This window comes from Dipodomys spectabilis, unplaced genomic scaffold (assembly GCF_019054845.1).
Source record: "Dipodomys spectabilis isolate Male_0828 unplaced genomic scaffold, ASM1905484v1 ptg000051l, whole genome shotgun sequence".
Classification (NCBI taxonomy): Eukaryota; Metazoa; Chordata; class Mammalia; order Rodentia; family Heteromyidae; genus Dipodomys; species Dipodomys spectabilis.
The window spans coordinates 11,400,138-11,425,616 of record NW_024870728.1 but is presented as its reverse complement, the minus strand read 5'-3'; the positions used below and the strand labels follow the sequence as shown (position 1 = coordinate 11,425,616).

General features: G+C 55.3%; 1 protein-coding gene across 1 annotated transcript; it reads left to right on the top strand.

Annotated features, from left to right (window-relative positions):
* The first annotated feature begins 1,023 nt into the window (after window positions 1–1,023).
* Asic4 (acid sensing ion channel subunit family member 4) lies at window positions 1,024–25,363 on the top strand. The gene is made up of 12 exons (XM_042679130.1): window positions 1,024–1,072; window positions 2,175–2,250; window positions 2,636–3,524; window positions 19,037–19,181; window positions 19,286–19,413; window positions 19,599–19,761; window positions 20,205–20,261; window positions 22,221–22,374; window positions 24,138–24,229; window positions 24,307–24,386; window positions 24,672–24,776; window positions 25,037–25,363. Exons 3-12 carry the CDS (start codon window positions 2,943–2,945, stop codon window positions 25,148–25,150), a joined length of 1,620 nt encoding a protein of 539 aa, XP_042535064.1. The 5' UTR covers window positions 1,024–1,072; window positions 2,175–2,250; window positions 2,636–2,942; the 3' UTR covers window positions 25,151–25,363.
* The last annotated feature ends 116 nt before the right edge of the window (window positions 25,364–25,479 follow it).

Sequence of the window (25,479 nt, the reverse complement as noted above, 5' to 3'; positions counted from 1 at the left end):
AATGAGGGAGATTATCACCCAACTGCAGCCGGGCAGAGAGCGATGCAGGCAGGGAAGCAGGGAGAGGAAAGAGAGGGGATGGGGGACCAGAGACGAAGGGGGTGTAGAGGAACAGGAAGGAGGTCAGAGGAGGAGTGGGTGGTAAAAGCCAAGAGATGGACTGAAAGGATGTGGGGGGAACCCCCCACTGAGCATAACCAGATAACTGGAGGTCTGGGAGACTGGATGGTGGGGACAATTGGAGACAGCTGGCCATTGGCAAGGATGGGGTGTGCATGTAACTACTGCTACCTTCCTAGCAGCCTAGAGTGCCCTTATACCCCCTCCTCTTCTTCCCCCAGACCCAGTTACTACCCAACCCTGCTCATTTTAGAGGTGGAAGGCTTCCTGCCATGGTGTCTCTCAGGACAGAGGGCGTCATCCGGGCTCATGATGGAGGCCAGCGGATGATGGAATGAGCCTGACCCTGAGATTTCAGTGCATGGCAAGGAATTCAGGGATACACAGGACTCCAAGGCAGTGGGGGAAGAGTGGGGGGGGCAGCTCCCGCTTTCTTGGCTGGGTCCCAGACTGAAGTAACCTTAAAAAAAGCAATTAAATCACCTTTTTAAAAAAACCCAGTAAAGAAAAATCAATATTGGGAGAAAAGTGAAGAGAGAGAGAAGGATGGTGAAGAATGGTGTATGTGTGTTTGGGGTGGGGTGGGGGGGGGGGGGAGAAGGGGTGTTCTGGAAAGATCTGAAAGTCTGCTAGGGAGGGGTAAAGTGTGAGCAGGGGCTGCCAGGGTGTGTGAGCACAGAGAGAGGGGGCTGTCTGTGGTCACTTGGACCCTTGGAATTGGCACACAGCAGCTGCTTCCACTGCCAACTCCATTTTCCCTATGGGATTTGACTTCCCAGCCGGAGGCAGCGTCTGACCCCAGAGGACCTGTCTTTCCAGCTTGGGGAGACCTCTGACTCAGACCCTGAGGCGTGTGGGGAAATCCAGCTGTGGGGCCCTGGGGAGCCACTTTGCTGAAAGGCTCGGGACAGCTGAGGCGGGATGCCATACACAGCTAGGTCTGAGTGTGTAGGTGGGTTTCATGCTGTGTAGACGGGCGCCAGGCTGGGGGGGGGGGGCGGTCGCCCTCTGAGGGGCTTCTCTGACCTTGCAAGTAGGGTAGGCAGAGGCTTCTGTACTGGTGAGAATGCTCCTCTTGGGCCCCTCCCTCAGGGCCGGCCTGATGGGGGTGGGGTAGCCTGACACAGGGGAGGGTGACCGTTGGGCAGCGGTGGCTGGACCTCGGGCTCTAATCCCCAGCAGCTGCCGTTTCCCTCAGATCGATTCCCTTCTCACTTTTTTTTTTTTTCAGCTGCTGGTTCCGAGGCTTGGATCGATGGAGCCTCCCCCGCCCCTCCGAGCTTCCTCTCCCTGCTGCTCATTAGCGCCCCGATTAATCAGCACCCCCCCTTTCCTCGGAGGGACAAGTGCTTTCTCCCCTGTGCGGGCTCACACTCTCACACGGGGGCTCCCCTGAGCCGCAGCAGCCACCCCCACCCTGGGGGCATCCATGTATCCCTTCCTGATCAGCCAACATAGCTTCCCTCCCTCTGCCTGTGATGGACACCCACATGCCTGCCTCCCCCCTCCACCTAGGAGAGCAGACCCTGCTGGGGCTCCCCTTACCCCACTCAGCCAGGCCACAGTGCACCCCTGGCATCATTGTCCTTAGGAGAGCATTCCTTCTGATTGGAGCCAGGTACAATTTTCCCCCTCCATCCCAATACCTCCACTAGGACTCTTCTTCTCCCTCTATTCTATGCCTTTCTCCTTGTTTGAGAGCCCCCACCCACCCCCTTGCTTGGGCCCATTCATCCAGCACCCCTCCCCCAAGCCTGGTCATGGCAAAGCATTTGGAGAACCTTTGGGGGATGCAAAGCGGCAAGTTAGCCAGGGTGGTCTCTATCCGGGCTGCGTGAGTGACTGTGATAGCAGAGTTAGAGGTAAGGTGAGAGAAAAAGAGACAGCCTCCTTGCGGGGGCAGGGGCACCTTAGGGTGATGAAATCAGCCGCCAAAGCTCTAGGGAAGCTAAAAGTCTCGGAGGAGTCACAGTTGTCTCTAATGTGTCTCGCCTGCCCTCTCCTTCTTGCTTCCTCTCTCATTCAAACAAGTGGCTCTCTCTTTCTCTCTCAAGGAGTTTCTGGAAGCTGCGGTGAGTGAGGCAGTGGAATCAGGTGGTAGCCAGAGTCAGGAGTCAAGGAGGCCAGGAGGTAGGAGATGAGAGTTGGTTGAGCCTTCTCTGGGTGTGGTCCAGAAAAGTGGCCACGAGTCCACTGGGTACTGTGGACACAGCACTTCTCCCTGGGTGGCCTAGGAGTGGGCTCTCTTGGAGCCCCCCATGAGTGGCTAGGGTGGACCAAGAGTTTAGGGAACTGCTCTAATCCAGGGATCCCTAGCCTGGGCTGGGAGGTGGGGGGGCTTTCCCCTCCCTGGCCTGGCTCCTGCCGCCCGTGCCGCCGGTGAAACGCTGTTGACATGTCCTGAATTATTAAGCACGGGGTGGGCTCCGGAGCACATGCTGAGCCGAGCGGCTGGGGCTGCGCGGCGTGGCGGAGCAGCGCTTGCTCCCTCGCTCACTCGCTCGCTCGCTCGCAGGGACACACGCAGGGGCTGACAGCTGTGCTGGTGCTGATAAGGGAAGCCACAAGGAGACGATCGAGGAGAGAGACAAGCAGCGGCAGAGGCAGCAGCGGCAGAGGCAGCACCAGGGCTGCGGAGCTGCTGGGAGTGGGAGTGACGCCCCCACCTCGGGCCCCCACCCTGTCCCAGTCCTCCTCCCGCTTGCCCTGAGTTTAGAAGAGCAAGCCGCTGCCACCACCAACACTCCGGAGGGCACCGGGGCTTCTGGCCAGGGAGGGACAGTGGCAGTAAGGCTCTGGCCAGTCCCAGCAGCCGGGGACAGATGCCGATCGAGATTGTGTGCAAAATCAAATTTGCTGAGGAAGATGCAAAACCTAAGGAGAAGGAGGCAGGGGATGAGCAGAGCCTCCTGGGTGCTGCTCGCGGGGCAGCAGCCCCTCGGGACCTGGCCACCTTTGCCAGCACCAGCACTCTGCATGGGCTGGGCCGGGCCTGTGGTCCAGGCCCCTACGGACTTCGAAGAACCCTCTGGGCCTTGGCCCTACTCACCTCACTGGCTGCCTTCCTGTACCAGGCGGCTGGCTTGGCCCGGGGCTACCTGACCCGACCTCACCTGGTAGCAATGGACCCTGCTGCCCCAGCCCCAGTGGCGGGCTTCCCGGCCGTCACCCTCTGCAACATCAACCGCTTCCGACATTCGGCACTCAGCGATGCTGACATCTTCCACCTGGCCAATCTGACAGGGTTGCCCCCAAAAGACCGAGATGGACACCGTGCGGCCGGCCTGCGCTACCCAGAGCCTGACATGGTAGACATCCTCAACCGCACTGGCCACCAGCTTGCCGACATGCTCAAGAGCTGCAACTTCAGTGGGCACCACTGCTCTGCCAGCAACTTCTCTGTGGTGAGTTCTGCCAGCTGGGCTGCCTGGCCTGGGGTGGCCAGAGGCTGGCGCGGGGGGGGGGGGGGTTGGTACGTGAGGGCATCCTCCACAGGGCTTCCCTTCCTTCCGCCACCAGAGGCAGGCCTCGTGTCTCCCCCAGCTGGTGTGTTTCCCTCTGGCTTCCCATCCTGGAGCAGTGGATCCTCAGAGGGGGCTTCCTTGGCCAGACTGCTGCTCGCTCATCTTCTTGGTCCTGTGTCCGGGGATAGAATCTGGGAGTATCCTGGGGGTGGGCCCAGGGGTCCTGAAGCTGGCCACGATCCCAAGGCCAGAATGGATTGGACCTCACTTTGATCCTGGCCCCCCTTTTCTTTTGGGGGCTCCTGGATTCTTCTTTCCCACCAGTGAAGGTGACATGAAGGGAAGTGCCTGGGGGGGTCTCTGGCTAGGACTGGCGAGCTAGCCTGGCCAGCAGGCTGCACGGAGATGGTCTTCATGGACACTAGGTTCCAGTCTTTTCCGCCTCTGTGTCTCTCTCTCTCTCACACACACACCCTTCACAACGCCCTCACACATCCCTCTTTCATGCTCTCCTCCGGCCTCTCCCGCTTGCCAGTACCCCCTCCACCCTCTGTTCTTGCTGCACCCTTGCCCAGCTCTGACTCTTTACTGGGAATCACTCAATCACACTATGTGCATCTCAGCCTCAGTGCTGGCACACGCACACACGTGCACACACGCACGCGCGTGCACACGCACACACACTCCTGCTGGGGGACAGTTTCCCACATACACTCAGTGTCCCTATCACTACACTCACGTGCACAGCTGCACACCCACACACCCAGAGAGCCACTTGTGTCTGTGCCCATTTCCCAGCTCCTAGCTGCCAAGGATGGGGTCACACTGTGGGTGCCACCCCATCTATCCTGGCCACTGTTTCCTATTCTCCGTTTGGGGAATGCCGGCATCCTCCTTCACGTCGGTGTAAACACAAGCACACGTAGTATCAGCTCTGGCTGCTGTCTCCTGCACACCTACCACTGTCAGGTGTGTGGGGGGGTGTGTCTCGCATCCCTTCTGATTATCAGGATTCCACTCACCCACGGTCAGAGACTGTTATTCATGGGGTTTGAGATGCCTGTCCCCCGTCCCCTGTTGACTCTGTGTGTGTGTCTGTGTGTCTGTGTGTGTCTGTGGTTTCATCCTTACCACCACTGCCCCATGCTTGTGCAGATATGTGGTGTTAATGTGGTGCCCACTCAGGCTCAGCCCCCAGCAGCAATAGGGACTTTTCCTCCTTAGGACTCAGCCCCCATTCCCCAGGCTCATGCTCACTCATTGCTTCGGTGTCATCAGGAAACAGGTGCCAACGGGGCTCCTGATCCCCACTATGCCTGCTGCCATGTTTAGGGGCTCCTGTCAGGGATGAGGGAGTTAGGTGGAAACAGAGGATCAGGAAGGAGAGGATTGAGAAGCAGAGTCAGGGAGCAGATATCTGCTTGTTGTCCAGCTATACACTCTGTCTTCTAGGGGGGTAAAAATCACTGCTCCCCAAAGCCAGGACTGAGTGGGTGCCCACAGAGGAGGTGTGGTATGGAGTGTGAATGTAGCTTTTAGGATCCCTGGGGCTTCTTCTTATAGCCTCACCCCTCTGTGTTGAGTGTAGGGGTGGGGGCAGTCTCAGCAGGTGCTGCTTGGGCAGAAATCAATGGGGTCTTTGTGTCTCTGAGCAGGAGTTTGTATATCAGGCCCTGGTTGGGGGTGGGCAGGAAAAGGGAAAGGGGAATGACACATGTGGGTGGAAGAAGAGATGGAGGGGGTGAAGAAGTAAAGGAGGAAGACCCAGGGTTCCTGCCAGCTCCAGGGAAGGAGGATACAGGGACAGGGAATCTCCCGATCAAAGCTGGAGAATCTCTGGGAATCCTGGGGAAGGCCAGGTGGAGTAAAGGTACATTTCCCATAAGCACTTTGATACACTGGAGCTGGGGAGGGAGAATGGGAGTTTGTAGGTCTTAGCTCTGGGGCTGTGGGCTGTGGCAAGATGCTGAAGATAGGAGTAAAGCAAGCACTGGGGTACAGAATTCTGGCCCTTTAGGGACCTCTGATTCCGCATCTCCAGTCTAGACTTGCACACACCACCCCCTCATTTGCTGAGTATAACACTCAGCAACCAGTGTTGGGTCTGCTGGCATCAGAGGTTGGGATAGGCCAGGCCCGTGACAATGGGGAAGATGGGATGTGTTGCTTGGGTGAGACTGGAGAAGGGACATGAAGACACAGTCTTTGCTAAGAACATGAGGTCCTTGGGATGTCCATGATGGAGACACAACAGTCTTTGGTAGGTAGATCGGTATGTGAGCCATGTGGGGAAAACCTGCCAGGAAATGAATGGTGAAATGGCCAGTGACCGAGACAGACAGCCTTCGGTGCCCGGCTGTTATGTGTTTTCTGTTGCTTTCCCTGTTTCCTCCTTCCCACTCCCCACTCTGCTGTGACCTTTCCTCCGGAATCCAAGTTAATAAATGTCACATTTTCCAGCCTATTTTTACTCTGGGTAATATGCCCTCCCCCAGTCCCCTAAGCTGCTGCTCTTGCCTCTGTTACCACTGCAATCACACTCCCAAATGTCCCTTCATTGGCTCTCAGTCAGCCAGCCATTCAGCACGGGGTTCTTATAACCTACTATGTGTGGAGCTTCCTGCTAGGATCTAAGAGGACAGGAAAAATAAGTAAATGAAGAAGGGGAAGAAAGAGAGAGAGAGAGAGAGAGAGAGAGAGAGAGAAAAGAATTCTAGTACCCAGCCCCTGTCCACAGGCTGCCTACAATCTTGTGATAGAGCAGGGACAGAGATTCTCAAAAGCTTAAGCAACCATGCAAGAGTTAATCAGCCATGCAAGCAGTGTCATAAGATGCCAGGATTAATTGCCAGATGAGGTGCATGGCTGGTAAGAGCCTGAGTTCAGAGGAGAGAGAGAGAGAGAGAAAGAGAGAGAGAGAGAGCGGCCACTCTGGGCTGAAGAGATCTGAGAAGCTTAAGGGATGAGGCAGACTGGCCAAGATTTGGAGAGGAGAGAGGGAAGAAAGAAAGGAGAGGGCGCTGGATGAGGGAGGTTCTCTCTGCCACTCTAGCCTGCTCTCCTCCTCTCAACCCTCCAGCTCTTCTCTTCTTTTTCTCTTCTTTCCGTGCTCAGTGTCACACTAAGCCACTCCTACCTTACCTCCTACTCTTACCCTCACCTATATTCCTTGGTAGACAGCTCTCCCACCCTGATTCCCTACTACCACCAGCTTCCCCTAACCTCCTGTTCCAAGCCCCAGTTCTACTTTCCCCACCTTAGTTCATTCTAGGCCTGCCCACTTACTAGAAGGCAGACATCACTCTTTCTTTCTAGCCTTCATTTCTTTCCCTGTACAATGCACCATCTCCTCTCAGCTGGGACTATTCACTGAACAGGACAAGTGTGAATTCTGGACCTACCTGATCATGCAGAATTGAACCTCAACTCTACTCCTTCAGCTGTGTGGTCTTGGGGAAACCAAAATATTTCTGTGAGCCTCAGTTCTGGTGTTCATTAAATAGGATATGAGAACCTAAATATTTGGGGTTGTCATGAGGATTAAAGAGAGACCTGTAAAGAGCGGGCTGGCATACACATAAAATGCACTCTTGCAAGGGTCAGCTATTATAATGATCCCAGCTCCTGGCTATCTTGAACCTGATCGTTTTCAGCACCATGCAGTGTTTTCTGACCTCTGTTCCCCATCACCTAGTCTTCCCTTTTGTGACCCAGGCCCACAACCTCCTCTGTGTTATTGCAGCCTTCTCATTCTCTCCCATCATTCTATCCAGCCCTTCCAAATAGGCATGTGTGTATCCAGGAATGTCCCATTTGTGTATACTTTCCTCTGGTGATCGTGGAAATGTCTTGTGTGGTCGCTAGCTGCCCATGGCTGTTGAGCATTTGAAATGGGATCAGAGGAATGTACTGGTGGCTGCTCTCCTGGACAACTCAGCTCTCATGATCCTAGGAATGAGGTACAGAATGCCCGTCAGAGACAGAGCTGGAATTTACAGCTGGGACCAAGGACATAGGGGTTGGATGCCACCTGTGATTGGAACTTGGTTGTCTGCTGTTGGGCTGAGGTCCCAGGGTGAGCTGAGCAGGGGCCCTACCGCCAGGAGGTGAAGGGCACTGGGGTGTCTGGGAATACCTGGTGAGCCAAGACATCTCCCCCTCCCCCGCCCCCCAGGTACAGCCACGACCTTGGTCTCTTCCATCCCACTATCTGGAAAATTAAGGCATGGGGAGGGAGAGACTCCCTGAGGAGGCAGGGGTCCTGACACCCCCAGTGTGGCAAGAGGACAGAGCCCTATGGGCGCCTCCTGTCTGTATCCTCTCGGCTCTCAGGCTTCCCTCCCCCTCCCGACCCTCCTTCCCCACACGCTGGTGACTGCCGTGACTATTAATCACTCGCCCTGTTCTCTTCCTCTCTACTAATCAGGCACAATTAGACAAGGCCTCTTCCAGCTGGGCAGTCCCCCCTCCCTGCCCTCCTCCCTCCCCTCCCAGGCCTACCCAGCCGCCACACAGGACAGCTCAGAGACAAGGAGGACCACATGTAAAAGCCCTGCAGTCTCTGTCCACCTCAGCCCCTGATTTGGGGCTCTTCTGCAATCCTTCTCCCCACCCCCTCTAATCCAGCTTCCTCTTTAGCCTCTTTTCCTACCTGGTACAGTCAGATCAGTATTGAGTGTCTGCCCCTGCGCCTTATCCTTTGTTGGCCAGAGGCAGTAACTCTATGCTCTCTCCCAATTCCATACTTTTACCATTAGGTCTAAGGAAGGGGCAGGGGTTCTTGTCCAGGTTGGTCCAAGTCTCTCTCATTTAGTAGATGAGTTTAATTGTGTCCCCTATCCTCTGTCCATTCCTCGGACCCCTCTGGTCCCATCTTCTCCTAAGATGTAAACCCTGAGTGCATTTAGTTCAACATCTAGTTTAGGGGTGGGCCTGCCTTCGGGAGTGGGGTTGTGTCAGTAAACGCACACAATGGGGAAGGTCTGAGGCAGACCAGAGTTAACCCGCAGCCTTGCCGTGGCAGCCGCTTCTCAAATCCAGCTTAACTGATGTGCTGTGTGAGGGTGTCCAGGGTTGGTAGGTCTCCACTTGCCCAAAGAAGCTGCCAATAGTACTTATTTCAACAACTTTCTCCTGATTTTTAAAAATGCTGAAGGCTGCCTGCAGCTTAGAAGGAAGCCCAGTCAGTGTCCTGCCCACCTCTTCCTATGGGCAGTGGCTGCGGCTTCTCAGCCCTCCTGGAGGGGGCGCTCTCGCCATGGAGTCGATGGAGGGGGCTGTGGGCAGTGTGCCCGCGGGGACGGGCAGAGACGGTGACCGTGATGGAGGACCGTGGGGAGGGTCATGAGGGACATGCCCCACAGGGCCCCCCACTCCGCCGTCCTGTGGCCTCTTCATTAATCAGGAATCAGCCCCGAGCTGGGCTCATTATCAGCTCAGCTTCTTGTGGCACTGCCGGAAGATGCTGATTAGCATGTGAAGAAATGGCCCTCACTTACCTCCCCCCCCCCCCGCGGCCCCCCCCCCCCGTCCTCCCTCTTTCTCTCTGGGGTGCGCCTTCCTGGACCCCGCCCCCCCACCCCTGCCCTTCTGTTTCCTGGGAGGAAATCACTCCCTCTTGTGGTGGTAGTGGGCCTGCCTCCTCCAAGTGTGTGTAGGGAGGGGGGGGGGGAGACTGGGGAAGAGGGGGGGCAGAAAGGATCAAGGATCGGGAGGCAGAAGTAGGGTCCCAGGGTAACCGAGAATGATGCCCTGCCTCAAGGCTGCCAGCCCAAGGGCCCCGGGGGGCCGGGGTGAGGTGGGGGTGGGGGCACTGATGGGGGCGGTGGAGCCCCGAGAGATCTGGGTGGTCCGGGGGAGATGGACAGCCATGCGGAGGACGGGACAGGGCCACCTCGGGGTGGACGGGCCACCTCGGGGTGGACGGCCAGCCCTGTTCTCCTAGTCGTCTGAAAACGCTGGGCGGAGGGGGAGCGGGAGGGGCGGCCAGCAGCCCGGGGGGGGGGGGCAGGAGGCCCCGGGTGGTTTTTGTGTTTGCGCTTTGGGAAATCACCGTCGTTGAGGTTTAAAAGGCTTCGGAGCCCCCTCCCCCCCCCCCGGTGGGGAGATGGGGGATGGGGCACGGGGAGGGGGGCTAGGCAGGAGGAGGCGGGAACAGGAGGGCTGCGACGCTGTGTGTTTTCTGGGCGTCGGCCCCTCTTCCCGGGGATGGGGATGGAGGGGGGGCTGGATTTGCAGCCCGTCCCCACCCCTACCCCCAGTGCTCACGGTGCCCTTGGGACCGCGGCTTTGGGGCGGGGGCGGGGGGGGGGGGAGCAGTTCCAGAGAGAGAGGCCTGGGCTGCGGCAGCCGTGGCAGCAGCGAGAGTTCAGAGAGGAGCCACGGGATGATTAAGGGGAAATGGAGGATTGATTTAGGAGGAAAGATTAAAGGAGCTAAATCCGTGGCGCTTGGCTCAGCGGTGACTAAGCGTGGACAGGATAATAGCTTACAAATGTGTGAAAGGTGTAAATACCAAGCAGGGGGAGGGGAGGCTGCTCGGCCGGCGGGGGAGGGACGGGGCCGCACCGCGGGGTCGGGGACCCCGCTCCCCCCCCCCCCCGGCGACGCCCCCCCCCGCGCCGGCCCCTCCCCACCGGGGTGCTGGGGGGGAAGGCCTGGGGAGGAGGGTGTTCCTGGCTGAGGTTTTTGTGTTGTTTTTCTGTTTGTTTCTGGAACGTGGCTTCCCGGGCCTAGAGCTGACGGCCACCTCTCGCTCCCTCCGGGCTGGGGAAGCTTGAGGTCCCGGGTTCAAAGCCCACCCGAGTGTCTCTTCAGCACCACCAGCTCGTTCGGCGACGGCCAGGCCCGCGGGCTGCACCGGCCCCCGCATCGCCCTCCTTGGGGACCCGCCCCTCCCCCGCGGCCTGTCCCTTCCCGGGTGGCGGCCGAGGCGCGCGCGCTGGGCGCGGTGTCCCCGCCGCCGTGGAAGCCTCTGGCGCTGCTGTGCGCGCGCGGAGGTCACTTTGCCGAGGAGCCGGCAGCCGAGGGAATGCAAATGAGGCGAACCCGGGGAGGGGAGCCGAGGCCCGGCGGAGACGGAGGGAGGGCAGCCGAGGCCCCGCGGAGACGGAGGGAGGGCGCCGTGATGGATGCCTGCCCCGCGGGAGGGAGCGGGGCCCGTGCGGAGCGGGGCTGCTGGGTGCGGCCTCGCCGCGCGGGTGGCCAAGCCGGTGCCACCCGGGGCGGGGTGGGGGAGGGAGCCGCGATGAGGGAGATCGGGGTTCCCGAGGGCGCACCCCGGTCGGGTCCCCCCCTCCCGCATCCCCGACGCCCGGAGCGCGCGCCCGCCGTGGGTGTGTGCCTGAAGGCACAACTCAACCACAACTTCGCTGCCCGGGGCGGGCAGGGCGGGGAAGGCCTGGGTTACCAATTAAAAATACTCTCGCCTGCAAAACGGACTTTCTAGCGTTTAAGCAAGCCTGGGCCGTGGCTGCCTGGAAGCAGTTTGGACGGCTTACCTGGGTCCCCGAGCCCCCCCACCCCCACGGCCTGGCCTGGCGAAGGATGCCCGACCGACCGCTGTCTCCAGCCGCGGCCTAGAGGCCTCACCGCCTTCCCCTGCTGTTCGCATTTACACGTCCTAGCACTACTCTCTTTTCCCACCTTGTGCCCCAAGTCATCCAGAAAAGCACTGGGGGGGGGTGCTGATTTGGGGGTAACTGTGTTGATGACGTTGTAGTTTGTCCCCCTTTCCCCCACTGTAGCCAAGCCTGCTGGCGTGGGGGAGGGGTAGGGGAGGGGGTTCCTGCGTGCTCCTTGTCTCGACTAAGGCCACTGTCTTTTGTCCTTCCTGGCTTGCGCAAAGCAGCTTTCCCTGAACCTCCAACTCAAATCCAACCCCTGTTCCACCATGGAAGGCCTTGGCAGGGACTCTCCATCCCAGCAGTGGATCACAGCCAGTAACATCTATCTGTGCGAATGTTGGATTTGTGTATTTTGTTCCTGCTTGTAGATTTGGCACTTGGAACCTGCCTGGCACCTAGTGTAGGTGCTCAATAAACACTTTTTGAATGAATGCATGCCTCCACACCAGGCAGCAAAGTCCTTGAGACAGACACTACTTTGTTCTTGGACATAACCCCAGCACCGATCACAGTCACAGTGACACAGTGTATAGGCTCAATAGATGGCATTGGCCATATAGGTTTGTTTGTTTGTTTGTTGTCAGTCATGGATGGGGCTTGAATTCTGGGCTTGGGCAATGTCCCTGAGCTCTTCAGCTCTAGATGAGTGCTCTAACCACTTGAGCCACAGTGCCACTTCTGGTTTTCTGGTGGTTAATTGGAGATAGGAGTCTCACCAACTTTCCTGCCTGGGCTGGCTTTGATCCTCAGGTCTCAGCCTCCTGAGTAGCTAGGATTACAGGGGTGAGCCACCGGTGCCCGGGCATATATGTTGTTTGAACACCATTTACCCCCATCCTGGCTCTGCCACATTGTGTGACACTGATTCCTTACCTCCATTATCTCTTCTGTGGAATGAAAATACATCTCCTCTGTGTGTGTGTGTGTGTGTGTGTGTGTGTGTTAAGGAATTATTTATTTATTTATTGTGCCAGTCCTAGCACTAGAACTCAAGGCGTGGTTCAAGTTGATTCAGGCTTGAACCAACACTGTTATTTTTTTGTTTGATCACAAGCGTGAGCTACTGGTGCCTGGCTGTTAAAGAGTAAAATTTAGGTAAAATATCCAAGGCTGTGCCTGGCCCAGAGAAGGCCCAGAGAAGCTGTTACTAACATGTAATTATCTTCTGCCCCCGAAGGAAGCCTAGTTTTATTCCCATTTCATGGATGAGAAATGGAGGACCAGAGATATTAAATAAATTCAGACCCCCCAAGACTTGAGTAAGTGCAAGTCCCTGAGGTAAGCTTAGTTGGGTCTTCCATCTTGGAAGAGAGCCGTATCTCAGAGCCTGGGGACTTTCCTCTGACAGAGCTCTATGCTCTGAGCAGCTCCCAAGTTGCATAGAGAGCCTTTACCCAGGGGCCTGGGAATAGGCCTGCCATCTTGGCAAGACATTCTTTCCCCAAATGGGAAACCTTCTCTGTGTCCTGGCCTTATACCACCCTGAGTTTATTTCTAACCTTCAGTCCTAATCCAGGAAGGAGTTGCTAGCCTTTTACAGAGGTATAAGCTGAGGCTCAAAGAGCTCGTTAGACACTCAAGACCACTTTTGAGTCACAGCACCATTTCTGGGTTTTGTGTTTTTTGGGAGGGTAGTGAATAAAAGATAAAGGTCTCACAGGCTTTCTAGCCCTGCCTGGCTTACACAGAAGTTCTCGGATTTCAACCTCCTGAGTAGCTAGTGTTATAGGTATGAGCCACTGGGGACACCTGGCACTTGTTTTTGTTTGAGATGGGATCTCATTATGTTGCTCTGGCTGGCTTCAATCTGGGCTCAGGTGATCCTCCTACCCCAACGTTCTGAGAAACCCTGACCACAGGTATATACCACTGCGCATGGGCCCAACGTCATCTCGTGTGCGCCTTAAAACTACCCCCTTGAAAGAAGTCAGGCAGGAATTTCTATTTCCTTTTGACAGATGAGAAAACTGAAGTCTAGAGCTGCTGATAAATCACTACCAAAAACTAAGGTCACAGGTTATCAGGGATGAGACTGGGGTTGGAATGAATCTGAGGGAAGAGGTTGAAATTAGGAGAATGCTGGAACTGGTGGCGGAGGGGACCTGGGTTCCAGTGCTGAATTTGTCCCTTTTGACGTGTGTGTCCATGGTATTGGCTATTTCCAGGCTTCTGTTCCAGCCCTTGTACAATGAGGGGCTGGTATCAGTGACCTTGATGTTCTGATTAGAGCAGATACCCAGGGGTTTTGAATTGGTACGTCTTCCTTGCTTCACTTCTCTGTAGAAGGAGAGAAGGAGGCTTTGAGCCTGAATACTGGGTCACCCCTGAGTAAAGTCAGGGCCTGGGATTGTTAGTCATGGGGTGCTAGTCATGGTCCAGGCAGGATGAAGGTGAGCAGTGCAGGGTGAAGAGGAGTTCATTCCAGGGAGCCTGAGAGGCATGGGGTGGACCCCAACAAAGGAGAATTAGGGGGAAGGGGTATTCACCCATGGAAAAGTCGGGGTGGGGCAGGGAGCATGGTGCCATGGTCTTGGCAGAAACAAGGTTCCCAGAAGGCAGTGGAGATAAAGCCCAGGATGCAGATTAGTTGTGGGATTAGCCCAGCCTGGTCTTCAGTGCTCCTGGCTGCTTCTTATCTCCTGGAGGCCCAGGGCCCTCTCCTCCCACTGCTCAGAGCCCTGGCCCTGCTAATTGCCTATTAACCCTGTGGGTTCTGTCACTGCAGGAGGAAGAGAGGCCAGAAGGGCTCAGGGAGAAAGGCAGGCAGCCAGGCAGAGAGTGAGCTATCTGAGGAAATGGAAGCTGTGGATAGATGGAGCTCAGAGGGCTGAGAGAAGTCATCGTTCAGGGAAGCGAGCACTGGACAGATCTCTCCCCCACTGCTGATCACTGTCTCTGGCAGACCTAGAGGTGTGGGGGGGGGGAGACTGGGGGATGGAGAGGATAGAAAGGAGAGGCATCTGGGAACAGAGAGGCCTGGGGAGAAGTCTAGGAGGATGACAAGAGACAGAGACTAGGCACCCAGGCTAATGGATGGACAGAGAGGAAAGTGAGTGTGGTAGAGATGCTCAGGGCAAAGTGTGTGTGTGTGTGTGTGTGTGTGTGTGTGTGTGTGTGTGTGTGTGTGTGTGTGCGCTTGTACATGCACATGTATAGGGTGGGATGGGATCCAGGCAATGGAAAAGAAAGACAGAGCCAGACTGATGATCAGGCTAACAGAGGGCCAGGGGCAGAGAAACAGCATCCAGAGGGACAGTCGATCAAGTGCCAGGAACAGATAAGAAGCACCGGAGAGACAGGCTGAGCTCAGGAAACAGACCTTGGTCAGATGCTAAGGGGAGAGGTGGTCAGAGAGGGACAGGCAGAGCAAGGAAAGGGGCCACAAGGAAAGTGGAAGGGAATCCAAGAGGATCCTGTCTCAGGATCCCTCAGTCTGGAGGGGTTCTAGAAGGCCACACAGCCCTGCCAAGGCCAGGAAGATAACCCAAGGCAGAGGAGAGGGTGGACCAGTCTAAGGAAATGCTGTTGATCTGAGGTGGGGACAGAGCTCAGGGGCAGAGATGATCTGGAAATTGGAAATGGCCCTCGACCATGAGGACCTCCCTTGTCTGTGATTGGGCCCCAGACTTTTAGCTCCTGCACACCCTCCCCCCTTCCTGGCCAGGGCCAGTCCGTAGGGAGGGAGCAGTGGACAACCAGTGGGACCTTGTGGCTAAACAGGCGTGCCGTCTCCATGGAAGAAACTGCTGGCTGTGCTGCCACCCGAGTTCTGCCACTTAGGAGCCAGCGGCCAGCTCCATGATGGATGCAGAGGCCAGGGACTGTCTCCGGGGCAACAGTGTGCTCTGCCCAGCGGTGGGCCCTGACCGGGGCTGTGCAGGTGGCCTGGTCCTCCCAAGTCTGCGCTGTCCACTTCCCTATGAAGTATTCCCTAGGACCTGGACACTACTTCCATTCACCTCCCTGTGTCCATCCCCCAGCCCCACCCCAGCCACTTCCAGGACATCTGCGCCAGGTAATCACTTCCTTCCCAAGCTCGAATTTTGCTGTATCCTGCCACAAGCAAGCAGGATCTCTCGGTCTCTGTCTCTGTCTCTCCCTCCCTCCTTTCCTCTCTTCTTCCCTTCCTCCTTCTCTCCCTCTCTCTCCCTTCCCCTCTCTCTCTTCCTCCCTTCCTCTTTCTTGCTCTCTCTGTGTTGGATATAAACTCACACTTCTGTGCCTCACCACCCAGATTCAGGCCTCTGAGAATCATACTGACCACCTACCAGGTGTTTTATTGACACCTCTGCTTTCGAGTGTGCGCCGGTGTCTCTGCTCTGTTTGAATCTCCCCTGTCCTTTACTTGCTGTGCACTCTTAGCCAGGCCCCTTTCCTTCTCTGGGCTTCAATGACCTCATCATTAAACACAAGGGCAAGGATACTTAATGATCTCCTGTGGCTTTCTTTGGAGGCTCCAAGGAGAAAGATCAAAAGCAACTAGACCTGGCCCAAAGCTAAGGTGTTTGATTTGTTTTCCTTCCTTCCCTCCTTTTACCTCTCCTTCTGCAAATCTCCCTGGGCTCTGGGGGTGCCAAGAGGGGAAAGCTAGATTCCTAGTCTCGGGGAGTTCTGGTCCCCATGTGTAAAGCTGACTATCAGAGAGACGATGGTGTTGGCCACATGGCAGTCAAGGCCCCACCAAGGTGGTGTGAATACCGAGGGACGCTATGGTGAGTAAGTCATCATCCGGGTCTGTTGAACAGCCAGGCCCCCGTTAGCCTCACAACTCGAGCATGCACTCAAAATCAGCTGCGTGGGCAGGCGCTGATTCTAGGCTCTTCCTGGTCTGCAAGAGGACGAGGCTGGATGTTTTGAGATTCTTGTAAATGTGTATATATTCCCTTCACCGGCCTTCCCCACAGTACCAGGGAGCCAAGAGTCTTGCACCAGCCATGAGCACAGGCCTGGAGCCGGCCGGCTTGCTGGACTCCTATACGTCCATCTACTGCCTTTCTAGTCAATGTGTGCTCCATGGACCGACACAGAATCTCAGCCCTTTCCACTTACCTTCATCTATTAAGTCAAAGTTGACACTTAAAAAGAAAAAGGTATCCAGGTGATTTGTGCACGCATGAGAGTCTGAAGACCACTGACGTGGGGCCCTTGGCAAATCCGCTTAATTCTCTGAGTCTCGATTTCCTCGTCTGTAGAATGGGGAGATAATGCTAACCTCAGGGTAGCTGAGGACTCGGCGGGTAGTTCAGCACGTTCAGCACACTGCCTACTGTCTGTGATGACCACCTCTGGCCCTCAGATGGACATGCAGCAGGGAAGGCACGGGAGGGCTACCGATGAGGAAGCCTGTGAGGAGTTGAAGAGCAGCAGATAGGGAGAGGAATGGGGAAGAAGAGAGGCAGGACGAGGGGAAGTGGGGCAGGCTTGGAGTGAGGGATGGCATGAGCAGCCAGAGCCTGGTGTCCGGATGAGCTGGGTGTCTGACTTGAACAAGCTACTTCACCTCTCTGAGCTGCAGTTCCGTCTGCTGGAACCAAGAGCCTGACACCTGCTTGAAAGGCAGTGTGCTGCGTGGAGGAAACAGGACAGCTGTGGATGTCATGTTCCATGAACGTCATGCTTGTTCTACATGCGGTTTTGTTTCTGGAAGAGGAGGCAGGGTGGCTGAGTGTGGGGGTGATGATCAGGGTTAGGGCTTCCGGCCCAGCTGAGGAGGGAGGCCTTAACCCTGTCCACAAGATGTCCCTAAGGGCCCCTTGGATCTGCTCAGAATTCTGCCCTTCACTGCCCTCGGCCCAGCCTCATCCTCCCTTCGCAGCTGGGCCTCCAGGAGATCCCTTCCCTCCACTCAGCTTCCTGCTAGTCCCCAGCTGTTTTGGTTTTTTGTTGTTGTTGTCGTTGTTCCCCAGAAGAGGAGAGGGGTGGGGGAGGTGGGGGATGGGAGTGATTGAGAGCACTGACCCCTTGCCCCAAGGGAAGGTGCTGCCTGTGATGGGTTTGACCCAGGGGCTGGTCTCCTTGGGGGTGAGCCTGACAGGCGGAGGGAACTAGAATCTGTCTCTCGCCTCTCTTTGCACTCCACTCCCAACCCAGCTGCTGCTCAAGTCCCCGTAGGCAGTTAGAATTCCCAGCCTGAGCCTGGACTCTCATCTCTGGGGTACCAGCGCCATCTGGTGGCTATTCTGGAGAACTCTGCAGAGGGGCTTCAGGCGAGTGCTCCTTTGGCCCCTAACTGGAGCAGAGGCTAGGAATGCCAGGCCAGTTCCAAGCTTCTGTGTCTTCTGTGTAGCATGTAGTCCAGCAGGGGAGATGGATGGGGAGACAGGGAGCCAAGGAAATGAACAACTTCATGTCAGGTCTTCATGTGTGCATTAAGCAAACCCATAAATGGAATGTGAAGGTATATGGTAGGAAGTGTCACTAAAATTGGGGCTGCCAAGAGGAGAGAGGCATTCTGGGACCAGGAGCAAAAATGATGAAGACCAAGGAGGAGCACCAGATGTTTGATTTGTTTGATTTTGTCTCTGAGGATGGAGGAGGAACAGAAAAGGGAGGCAAGTGTCCCATCTTGTGGAGACTTCACACTAGGGAAGAGATTTGATTGCATGTTCTAGAAAACAAAAACCTATTTTTTTATACTGGCACTGGGGCTTGAATGCAGGGCTTAGACACTGTCCCTTCGTTAATTTTGTTTTAATTTTTTGTTTTTGATTGTGTGGCTTGATCTCAGGGCCTGGGCACTGTCCCTGAGCTCTTTTGCTCAAGGCTAGAACTCTACCACTTTGAGCCATAGCTTCACTCTGAGTTTTCTGGTGGTTAATTGGAAATAAGAGTCTCACAGACTTTCCTTCTTAGGCTGGCTTTGAACTGATCTCAGATCAGTTGAACAGATCTCAGCCTCCTGAATAGCTAGGATTACAGGCATGAGCCACCAGTGTCCAGCCTTGTCCCTTAGGATTTTTTGCTCAAAGTTGACACTCTACCAGTTGAGCCACAGTTCTACTTCCAGCCTTTTGATAGTTAATTGTAGGAACATAATCTCACAGATTTCCCTACTTGGTCTGGTTCCAGCTGTGCCCCTCAGATTTCAGCCTCCTGAGTGGGTAGGATTACAGGTGTGAGCCCACCAGTGTCTGGCTCCCATTGTTGTTTCTTTTTCTTTTTGCCAGTCCTGGGGCTTGAACTCAGGGCCTGGATGCTGTCCCTGAGTTTCTTTTGCTTAAGCAAAAGAAAAAGAGGTAGCATTCTACCTCCTGAGCCACAGCGCCACTTCCAGTTTTCTGGTAGTTAGTTGGAGATAAGAGTCTCATGGACTTTCCTGCCCAGATTGGCTTTGAACTATGATCCTCAGATCTCAGCCTCCTTGAGTAGCTAGGATGACAGGCGTGGGCCACCAATGCCTGGTTCCCATTGTTGTTTCTTAAAAATAAATTTTACCATGTAAATTTGACGGCATGGGATACAGATCATAAAATCCAGCAAGTGACTTGATTGTGTTCAAAAGTGCTGTGGCTGCTTGACAGGTTTGGGAGACTATGGTGAGAAGAGCATCACTGGACATAGAAGGAAAGTGGATAGATTGACTTTCAGAGGTAGACTTGCCAGGGATCCGCTGTTGAATTGGATGTGAGGGTGAGCGGGATACAGAATTTGGAGGTCCTGACTTGACAAACAGGGTAGGAATAATCAGTTTTTTTGTTTTGTCTTGTTTTGTTTTTAATTGAGAAGAGAGTTGGGGGCGAGGGTGAGGGCAGGCTTTGGGAAGTTATCAAGAGTTCTGCCATTGATATTTTCTCTCTCCCTTCCTCTTTTCTCGCTACCTCTCCCCAGGTCTACACTCGCTATGGGAAGTGCTACACCTTCAATGCGGACCCACAGAGCTCACTGCCCAGCCGGGCAGGGGGCATGGGCAGTGGCCTGGAGATCATGCTGGACATCCAGCAGGAAGAGTACCTGCCCATCTGGAGGGAAACAAGTACACAGATGGGAGAGGGGCAAGGGCCAGTCTAGGCTCCTGGGATCTGAGGCCTGGGTCCTCTACTTGGGATGTGTTTCCAAAGGTCCTCATCTCTTGTGCAGATGAGACATCATTTGAGGCAGGCATCCGGGTGCAGATCCACAGCCAGGAGGAGCCTCCCTACATTCACCAGCTGGGGTTTGGCGTGTCCCCAGGCTTCCAAACCTTTGTGTCCTGCCAGGAACAGCGGGTGAGAATCCCCCTCCCCCCAACAAAGCTAGGCCTGGGCCTGGCTTAGGAATGGGGTAGGCCTCCGTGCCCAGAAAGATGCTGGCTAGATCTGTCTCCCTTCAGAAGTTCACAGCCCAACAGTTCAAGGCCCTTGATGCTCAGTGAGACCCTTCACCAGGACTTCCTTATACCCCACCTCTGCAGTTAACCTATCTGCCCCAGCCCTGGGGTAACTGCCGGGCAGAGAGTGAACTCAGGGAGCCTGAACTGCAGGGCTACTCAGCCTATAGCGTGTCTGCCTGCCGGCTGCGCTGTGAAAAGGAAGCTGTACTTCAACGCTGCCACTGCAGGATGGTGCACATGCCAGGTGGGCATCTCACCCCAGCTAGTCCTCTGTGCCACTCTGCCAGGTTCCAGAGCCTCTAGAGGCAGAGTACTGCTTGTATGCTCCCAAACAGGTGCATGTGTACAATGTGTATATCTGTCTTACCTATGAGAGTGCGTTTGTAGCTACGTGCGGGATTGTATGCATGTTTTCATATACGCATTTGGGAATGCGTGCCTCTGGGCATGGTGCTGTGTACATCTGCGCTTGTATATTTGGAGGAGTTGGATGTGTACGTTCAAATGCATGTATACCAATGAATGTAAATGTTTTCATGGATGTATATATCCATGCATGACTTTTCATGGTTAGATGCATGAGTAAGTTCACATGTAAAATAAACATGCACCTTTGTGTGCGCCCCCACACCTGGCTGTGTGATGGAGAGAGAAAAAGATCTCAGGAATAATCTTCTCTCCTTTCAGGCAATGAGACCATCTGCCCACCAAATATCTACATCGAGTGTGCTGACCACATACTGGGTCCGTGCTGCCCCCCCCCCCCCCCATCACCCTTCGTATACCTTTCCCCTCACTGTCTTGTCTCTTCTTCCAATCTCTTCCTGGAGGGCTCTTTCAGAGGTTGAACCCTCTGTCTCATATCTTGGGGGGTCTGAGGACCTTTGCAAGTGTAGGCGCTTTGGTAAGTGAGGACAGATATGAGGGATTGCAGACCACCCCCAACTTGAGAGTGATGAGTTGAGTTGACCTACTCTGAGAAAGTACAGTCAGTGATTTCTCTCTGGGTCCTGGGGAAAACACATTGCTGGCTGTGAGTATAGGTAAGGCAAACTCTGTCTGTCCACAGGTCTTGTCTGATCTGCATCTTATCCACCCATCCATCCATCTATCATCGATTGATTTTTTTCGTGTCTTTTTTTTTGTCATTGTGGGGCCTGAACTCTGGGCCTGGGCACTGTCCCTCAGCTCTTCAGCTCAAGGCTAGCACTCTACCACTTGAGCTACAGTGCCACTTCTGGCTTTTTCTGCTTATGTGGTGCTGAGGAATCAAACCCAGGGCCTCATGCATGCAAGACAAGCGCTCTAGCACTGACCTACCTTTCCAGTCCCCCCCCCCCTTAAAAATATCTTTATATTATGTTGTGTTCTTGCCTTGGAAGAGTGTTCAGTCCAGCAGGTCTGTGTAACAATATGGTAGTTCTTGGATATGGAGCCTCAAGGGGCTCCAGGGTTCTAGGCAGGGGCATGTAGTCCCAACTTGGGGAGGCAAGGAGGAATCGTAGGGGAAATCGTAGAGTCAGACATGTGTTCAGGGTGGGGATGACAGCATATGCTAAAGAACTTGGGACCAGCACACCAGGCCAGGGTGGTTGGAAGCAGAGAGCCTGGGAGGGAGCAGAAAGCATGGGAGCAGGAGGCTCTGGGACACCAGTAAGGGCTTAACGCACGGCAGGAAAGCCATCTGATTTTCTGACAGTGGACTGATGACATGAAGCGAGTGGGTAGAACTTGAAGTTATTAATTACACCATTACTTCAGCAAGCTTGTGCTCGCTGCAGTAATCCAGATGTGGTAGGGCCTGAGGATTTGCAGTGGGTTTGAGCTGCTAGCAAGACTGATTGGCATCCACCTGCACCCATCAAAGGAGTGATTGGATGTTCAGTGAAGGAACAGACGTGTAATCAGGGTTGAAGGAGCCATAAAAGATATGGAGAGTTCACAGAACTCTCCACACCAGGGAGCCTTCACTCTCTCAGGCCCGAAAAGGAGAAAGGAAAGGGAGCACTGTGGAATCCTGGGGCTGTCTGAGCAGACTGACTGATGGCAGTGTGGCCGCAAGAGGAGGAATGCAGCCTCTGCCAATCTACATTCAGCCTGGCAGTGAGGAAGCAGGGGAAGAAATACACTAGTATCTCTGCCTCCCACCCTCTGATCCTGCCCAACTCAAGGCCAGAGGGCAAAGAAGTCAAGGCGATGGGTTGTTGGGCAGAAATCAGTCTCCTGGAGCATGAAGCAAGGCAGAGTGGAGAAGAACTTGAAGGGCTATATAGAGAAAGACAGTGCACCCAGCATGTGAATCCTGTCCATCTACTTATCCACCTGTGTATCCATCCATTCATCTATCCATCCATCCCTCCCTCCATCCCTCCCTCCCAGCATGCTTGCCATGCCTTTGTGTGGTCTGACAGATGGGCTCTGACAGCCTTCTGAGCCAGGAGGCCTCCCTGTTCCAAGGGACTAGGGGCAGAAGGAGGGGCGAGGAGAGGGGATCTGAAGATCCTGTCTACACTAGATCTGTTGGGAAGTGTAAAGGCAGTCAGGATGTGGTGGGGGGAGGTGGCCAGCATCCTCTAGGAAGTGCCAGGTCTGTCCCTATGAATGGATACGCCTGCCTCAGGACAGCCCTTGTAGGCCCTCCTTGCCACCCAGAAGGCCCGTGGATCCCCCTCCCCCTCTGCAGTTGGTGTCTCTGTACTGCAGATTCCCTTGGTGGAGGCTCAGAGGGTCCATGCTTCTGCCCCACTCCCTGCAACCTGACCCGCTATGGGAAAGAGATCTCCATGGTCAGGATACCCAACAGGGGCTCCGCCAGGTACCTGGCGAGGAAGTACAACCGCAATGAGACCTACATACGGTATGTGGCTTCCTACAGCCTGGGGGCAGCAGGGCAGGGTGGGGCTGCCCTCTGAAGTCCTGGTTCATGGAGGAAAATGGGAGTGGCTGATCTTTGGGTGTGCTGGGTCTTCTACCAAGAATGCCGTTTGCTGTTAACTACCCATTCTTTTTTTATTATTATGATTATTTTTAATTTTATTATTATTATTTTTTCCGGCCGTGGGGCCTGAACTCTGGGCCTGGGCGCTGTCCCTCAGCTCTTCAGCTCAAGGCTAACGCTCTACCACTTGAGTCACAGCGCCACTTCCAGCTTTTTTTCTTTTTGCTTATGTGGTGCTGAGGAATCGAACCCAGGGCCTCAGGCATGCAAGGCAAGCGCTCTACCACTGAGCCACCTTCCCAGCCCTTAACTACCCATTCTTCAAGTTGTACGTTGTGTCTACTTCCAAGGAAGGCCTAATGGATTCAAATGTTGCTCCTCTGAACTTTCCATAGCACCTTGTAAAATCTCTGCCGCTGCATGGACCTCTCTGTTTTAGAACTTTTCGTGTCTTTTCCCCCTTGCAAACTGGGAGCTCTTTCAGGCTAGTTGAGGGAACAATGTTCAACTGGAGAGGAAGATGCAAGAGGATGGAGCCAGGTGTGGTGGCTCATGCTTATAATCCCAGCTACTCAGGAGGCTGAGATCTGAGGATCGAGGTTTGAAGCCATCCCAGACAGGAAAGTCCCTGAAGCTCTCATTTCCAAATTTTTTGAGCACAAAAAGCTAAGGGATAACATATCCAGGCCCTGAGTTCAAATCCCAGTACCAAAACACACACACATGTGCGTGCACACAGTCATAGACACAGAGATACACATACACACACACACTCATGGGAAGGTTGGAAAAGGAATTGAGAGGCCACACGAAGCCTGGACTTGGGCATCCTGCATCCAGTCAACCAATGCTGAGCATTACCTGGGTCCCCTAGGGAAACATGCCACAATTTTCAAACAAGCCACATTTCAGCCTGCGGTCCTGAGTCTTTGGCCCTGGTCAGTGATAGGAAGCAGGAGAGACTTGAGCTGAGCCCATGTGGACCCTGAACTTGGGTCCCTAAGAGGATGAGAGAAGGGAGCTAGCCAGGTTAGAGACGTGTGGTGTGGAGCTGGAGGAGGACAGTAGTGGCTGAGAAACAGTTTGGATAAGAAGATGCCATACAACAGGTCCTAGGCAGACTTGAAAGCTGAGAACAGGAATCCCAGAATGAACTGAAAGGCAATAGAGAGCCACTGAAAGTTCTAGAGAGATATGTGAAAACTGGTGCTTTAGGGGAGGCAGGGGACAATACTTAAGGTCCCAGAATTATTTGTTGTTGTTGGTCGTAGAGCTTGAACTCTGGTCCTGGGTGCTGTCCCTGCGCTCTTTAGCTCAAGGCTAGTGCTCTACCATTTGAGCCACAGCATCACTCCCAGTTTTCTGGTGGTAAATTGGAGATTAGAGTGTCATGGACTTTCCTGCCCAGGCTGGCTTTGAACCTCGATCCTCAGCTCTCAGCCTCCTGAGTAGCTAGGCTTAAGGCGTGGCCACCGGTGCCTGACCCAGAGATTTTAAAATTTATTCCTCTAGCCCCTACTTATCCCTCAAATCTAGGAAGCTACCACACAGCTGAGGCTCCAACCCACAGGGGTGGGGGGGGAGGGTCTCAAATCACAATCAGCTGGACCTGAGAATGCCCCTATCAGCCAGCTGCTGTGAAGAGCAGCCCCACCCAGATGACCTGCTTCCTGTCTCCACAGGGAGAACTTCCTGGTCCTAGATGTCTTTTTTGAGGCCCTGACATCTGAAGCCATGGAGCAGCGAGCAGCCTATGGCCTATCGGCTCTGCTGGGTGAGCCCTGGCCCCACCTACCTGGGGTAGATCAGGTGCCCTGCCTACTCCCTCTCACCGGTCCTTCTGCTCCCCAGGAGACCTTGGGGGCCAGATGGGGCTGTTCATTGGGGCCAGCATCCTCACCCTGCTGGAGATCCTTGACTACATCTATGAGGCAAGGGGCCGGAGAGCACCTGATGTGGCTGGGGGGGGTGGGAGGGTTGCAATGTCTACTCCTGGTTGGCTGCAAGGTGGGGCTTTACTACTGGTGCCATCTCCGGATGGCACTAGAGGGCGGGGCAGGGGGGTTGCTGAGGAGTCAGAAGCCCTTTGGGTTTGGGCCTAGACAATGGGGGAGCTCTGTTGTGGGTCTCCTGAGTAGCTGGATGGGTGGGCTAAGGCCCTCCCTGCTCTGCCACATTTCTTGAGCCCACTGCTACCTCCACCCTGACTCCCCAAGGTGTCCTGGGACCGGCTAAAGCGGGTGTGGCGCCGGCCCAAGACGCCTCTTCGGACCTCCACTGGGGGCATTTCCACGTTGGGGCTGCAGGAGCTGAAGGAGCAGGTGAGGATGGGCCGAGCCCGCAGTCAGTGCACTCTCCCCAGAACCGACATGCCCCAGCCCAGAGCCCGCAGTCGGTGCACTCTCCCCAGAACCAACAGCCCCCAGCCCAGAACCGCAGTCAGTGCATTCTCCCTGGAACCTACATGCCCCAACCCTGAGTTCTGAACCTGTGGGAGGGGTGCTCGGGAAACAAGGAAAAGCTGTGTGAGGCTCGAGGGCACCACTTGAGTCCCCCGGTCCACTCCCTCTTCGTCTTACAGAGTCCCTGCCCAAGTCGGGGCCATGCTGAGGGAGGGGGGGCTAGTGGCCTGCTCCCCAACCATCACCACCCCCATGGCCCCCCAGGAGGCCTCTTCGAAGACTTCGCTTGCTAGGATGGTGCTGTGTGGCCAAGGACCCAGGAGGCTGGAACCCCTCCAGGATTCCACATACCTCCTGCTCCTAGGACAGAAGGCGTAGGGCCGCCAGGGCTGAGGGGAGGGGCGGTGCTCACTGACAGGACCCGGCTCAGTCCTGCTCCCCAACTGGGACTCAGCTGCCTTGCACAAGGGTCCTTCTTGTCCACACTCCCTACCCCCAGCCCGGTGTCTGGGGAGGGCCCCTGGGGAAGGGAGGAGAGGGAGGGAGGTGGAGGCCACCCTGGCATGGCTGGCCCCTCTGTACATTTGTATATATTTAAGGGAAGACGGGGTGGGGGTGGGGC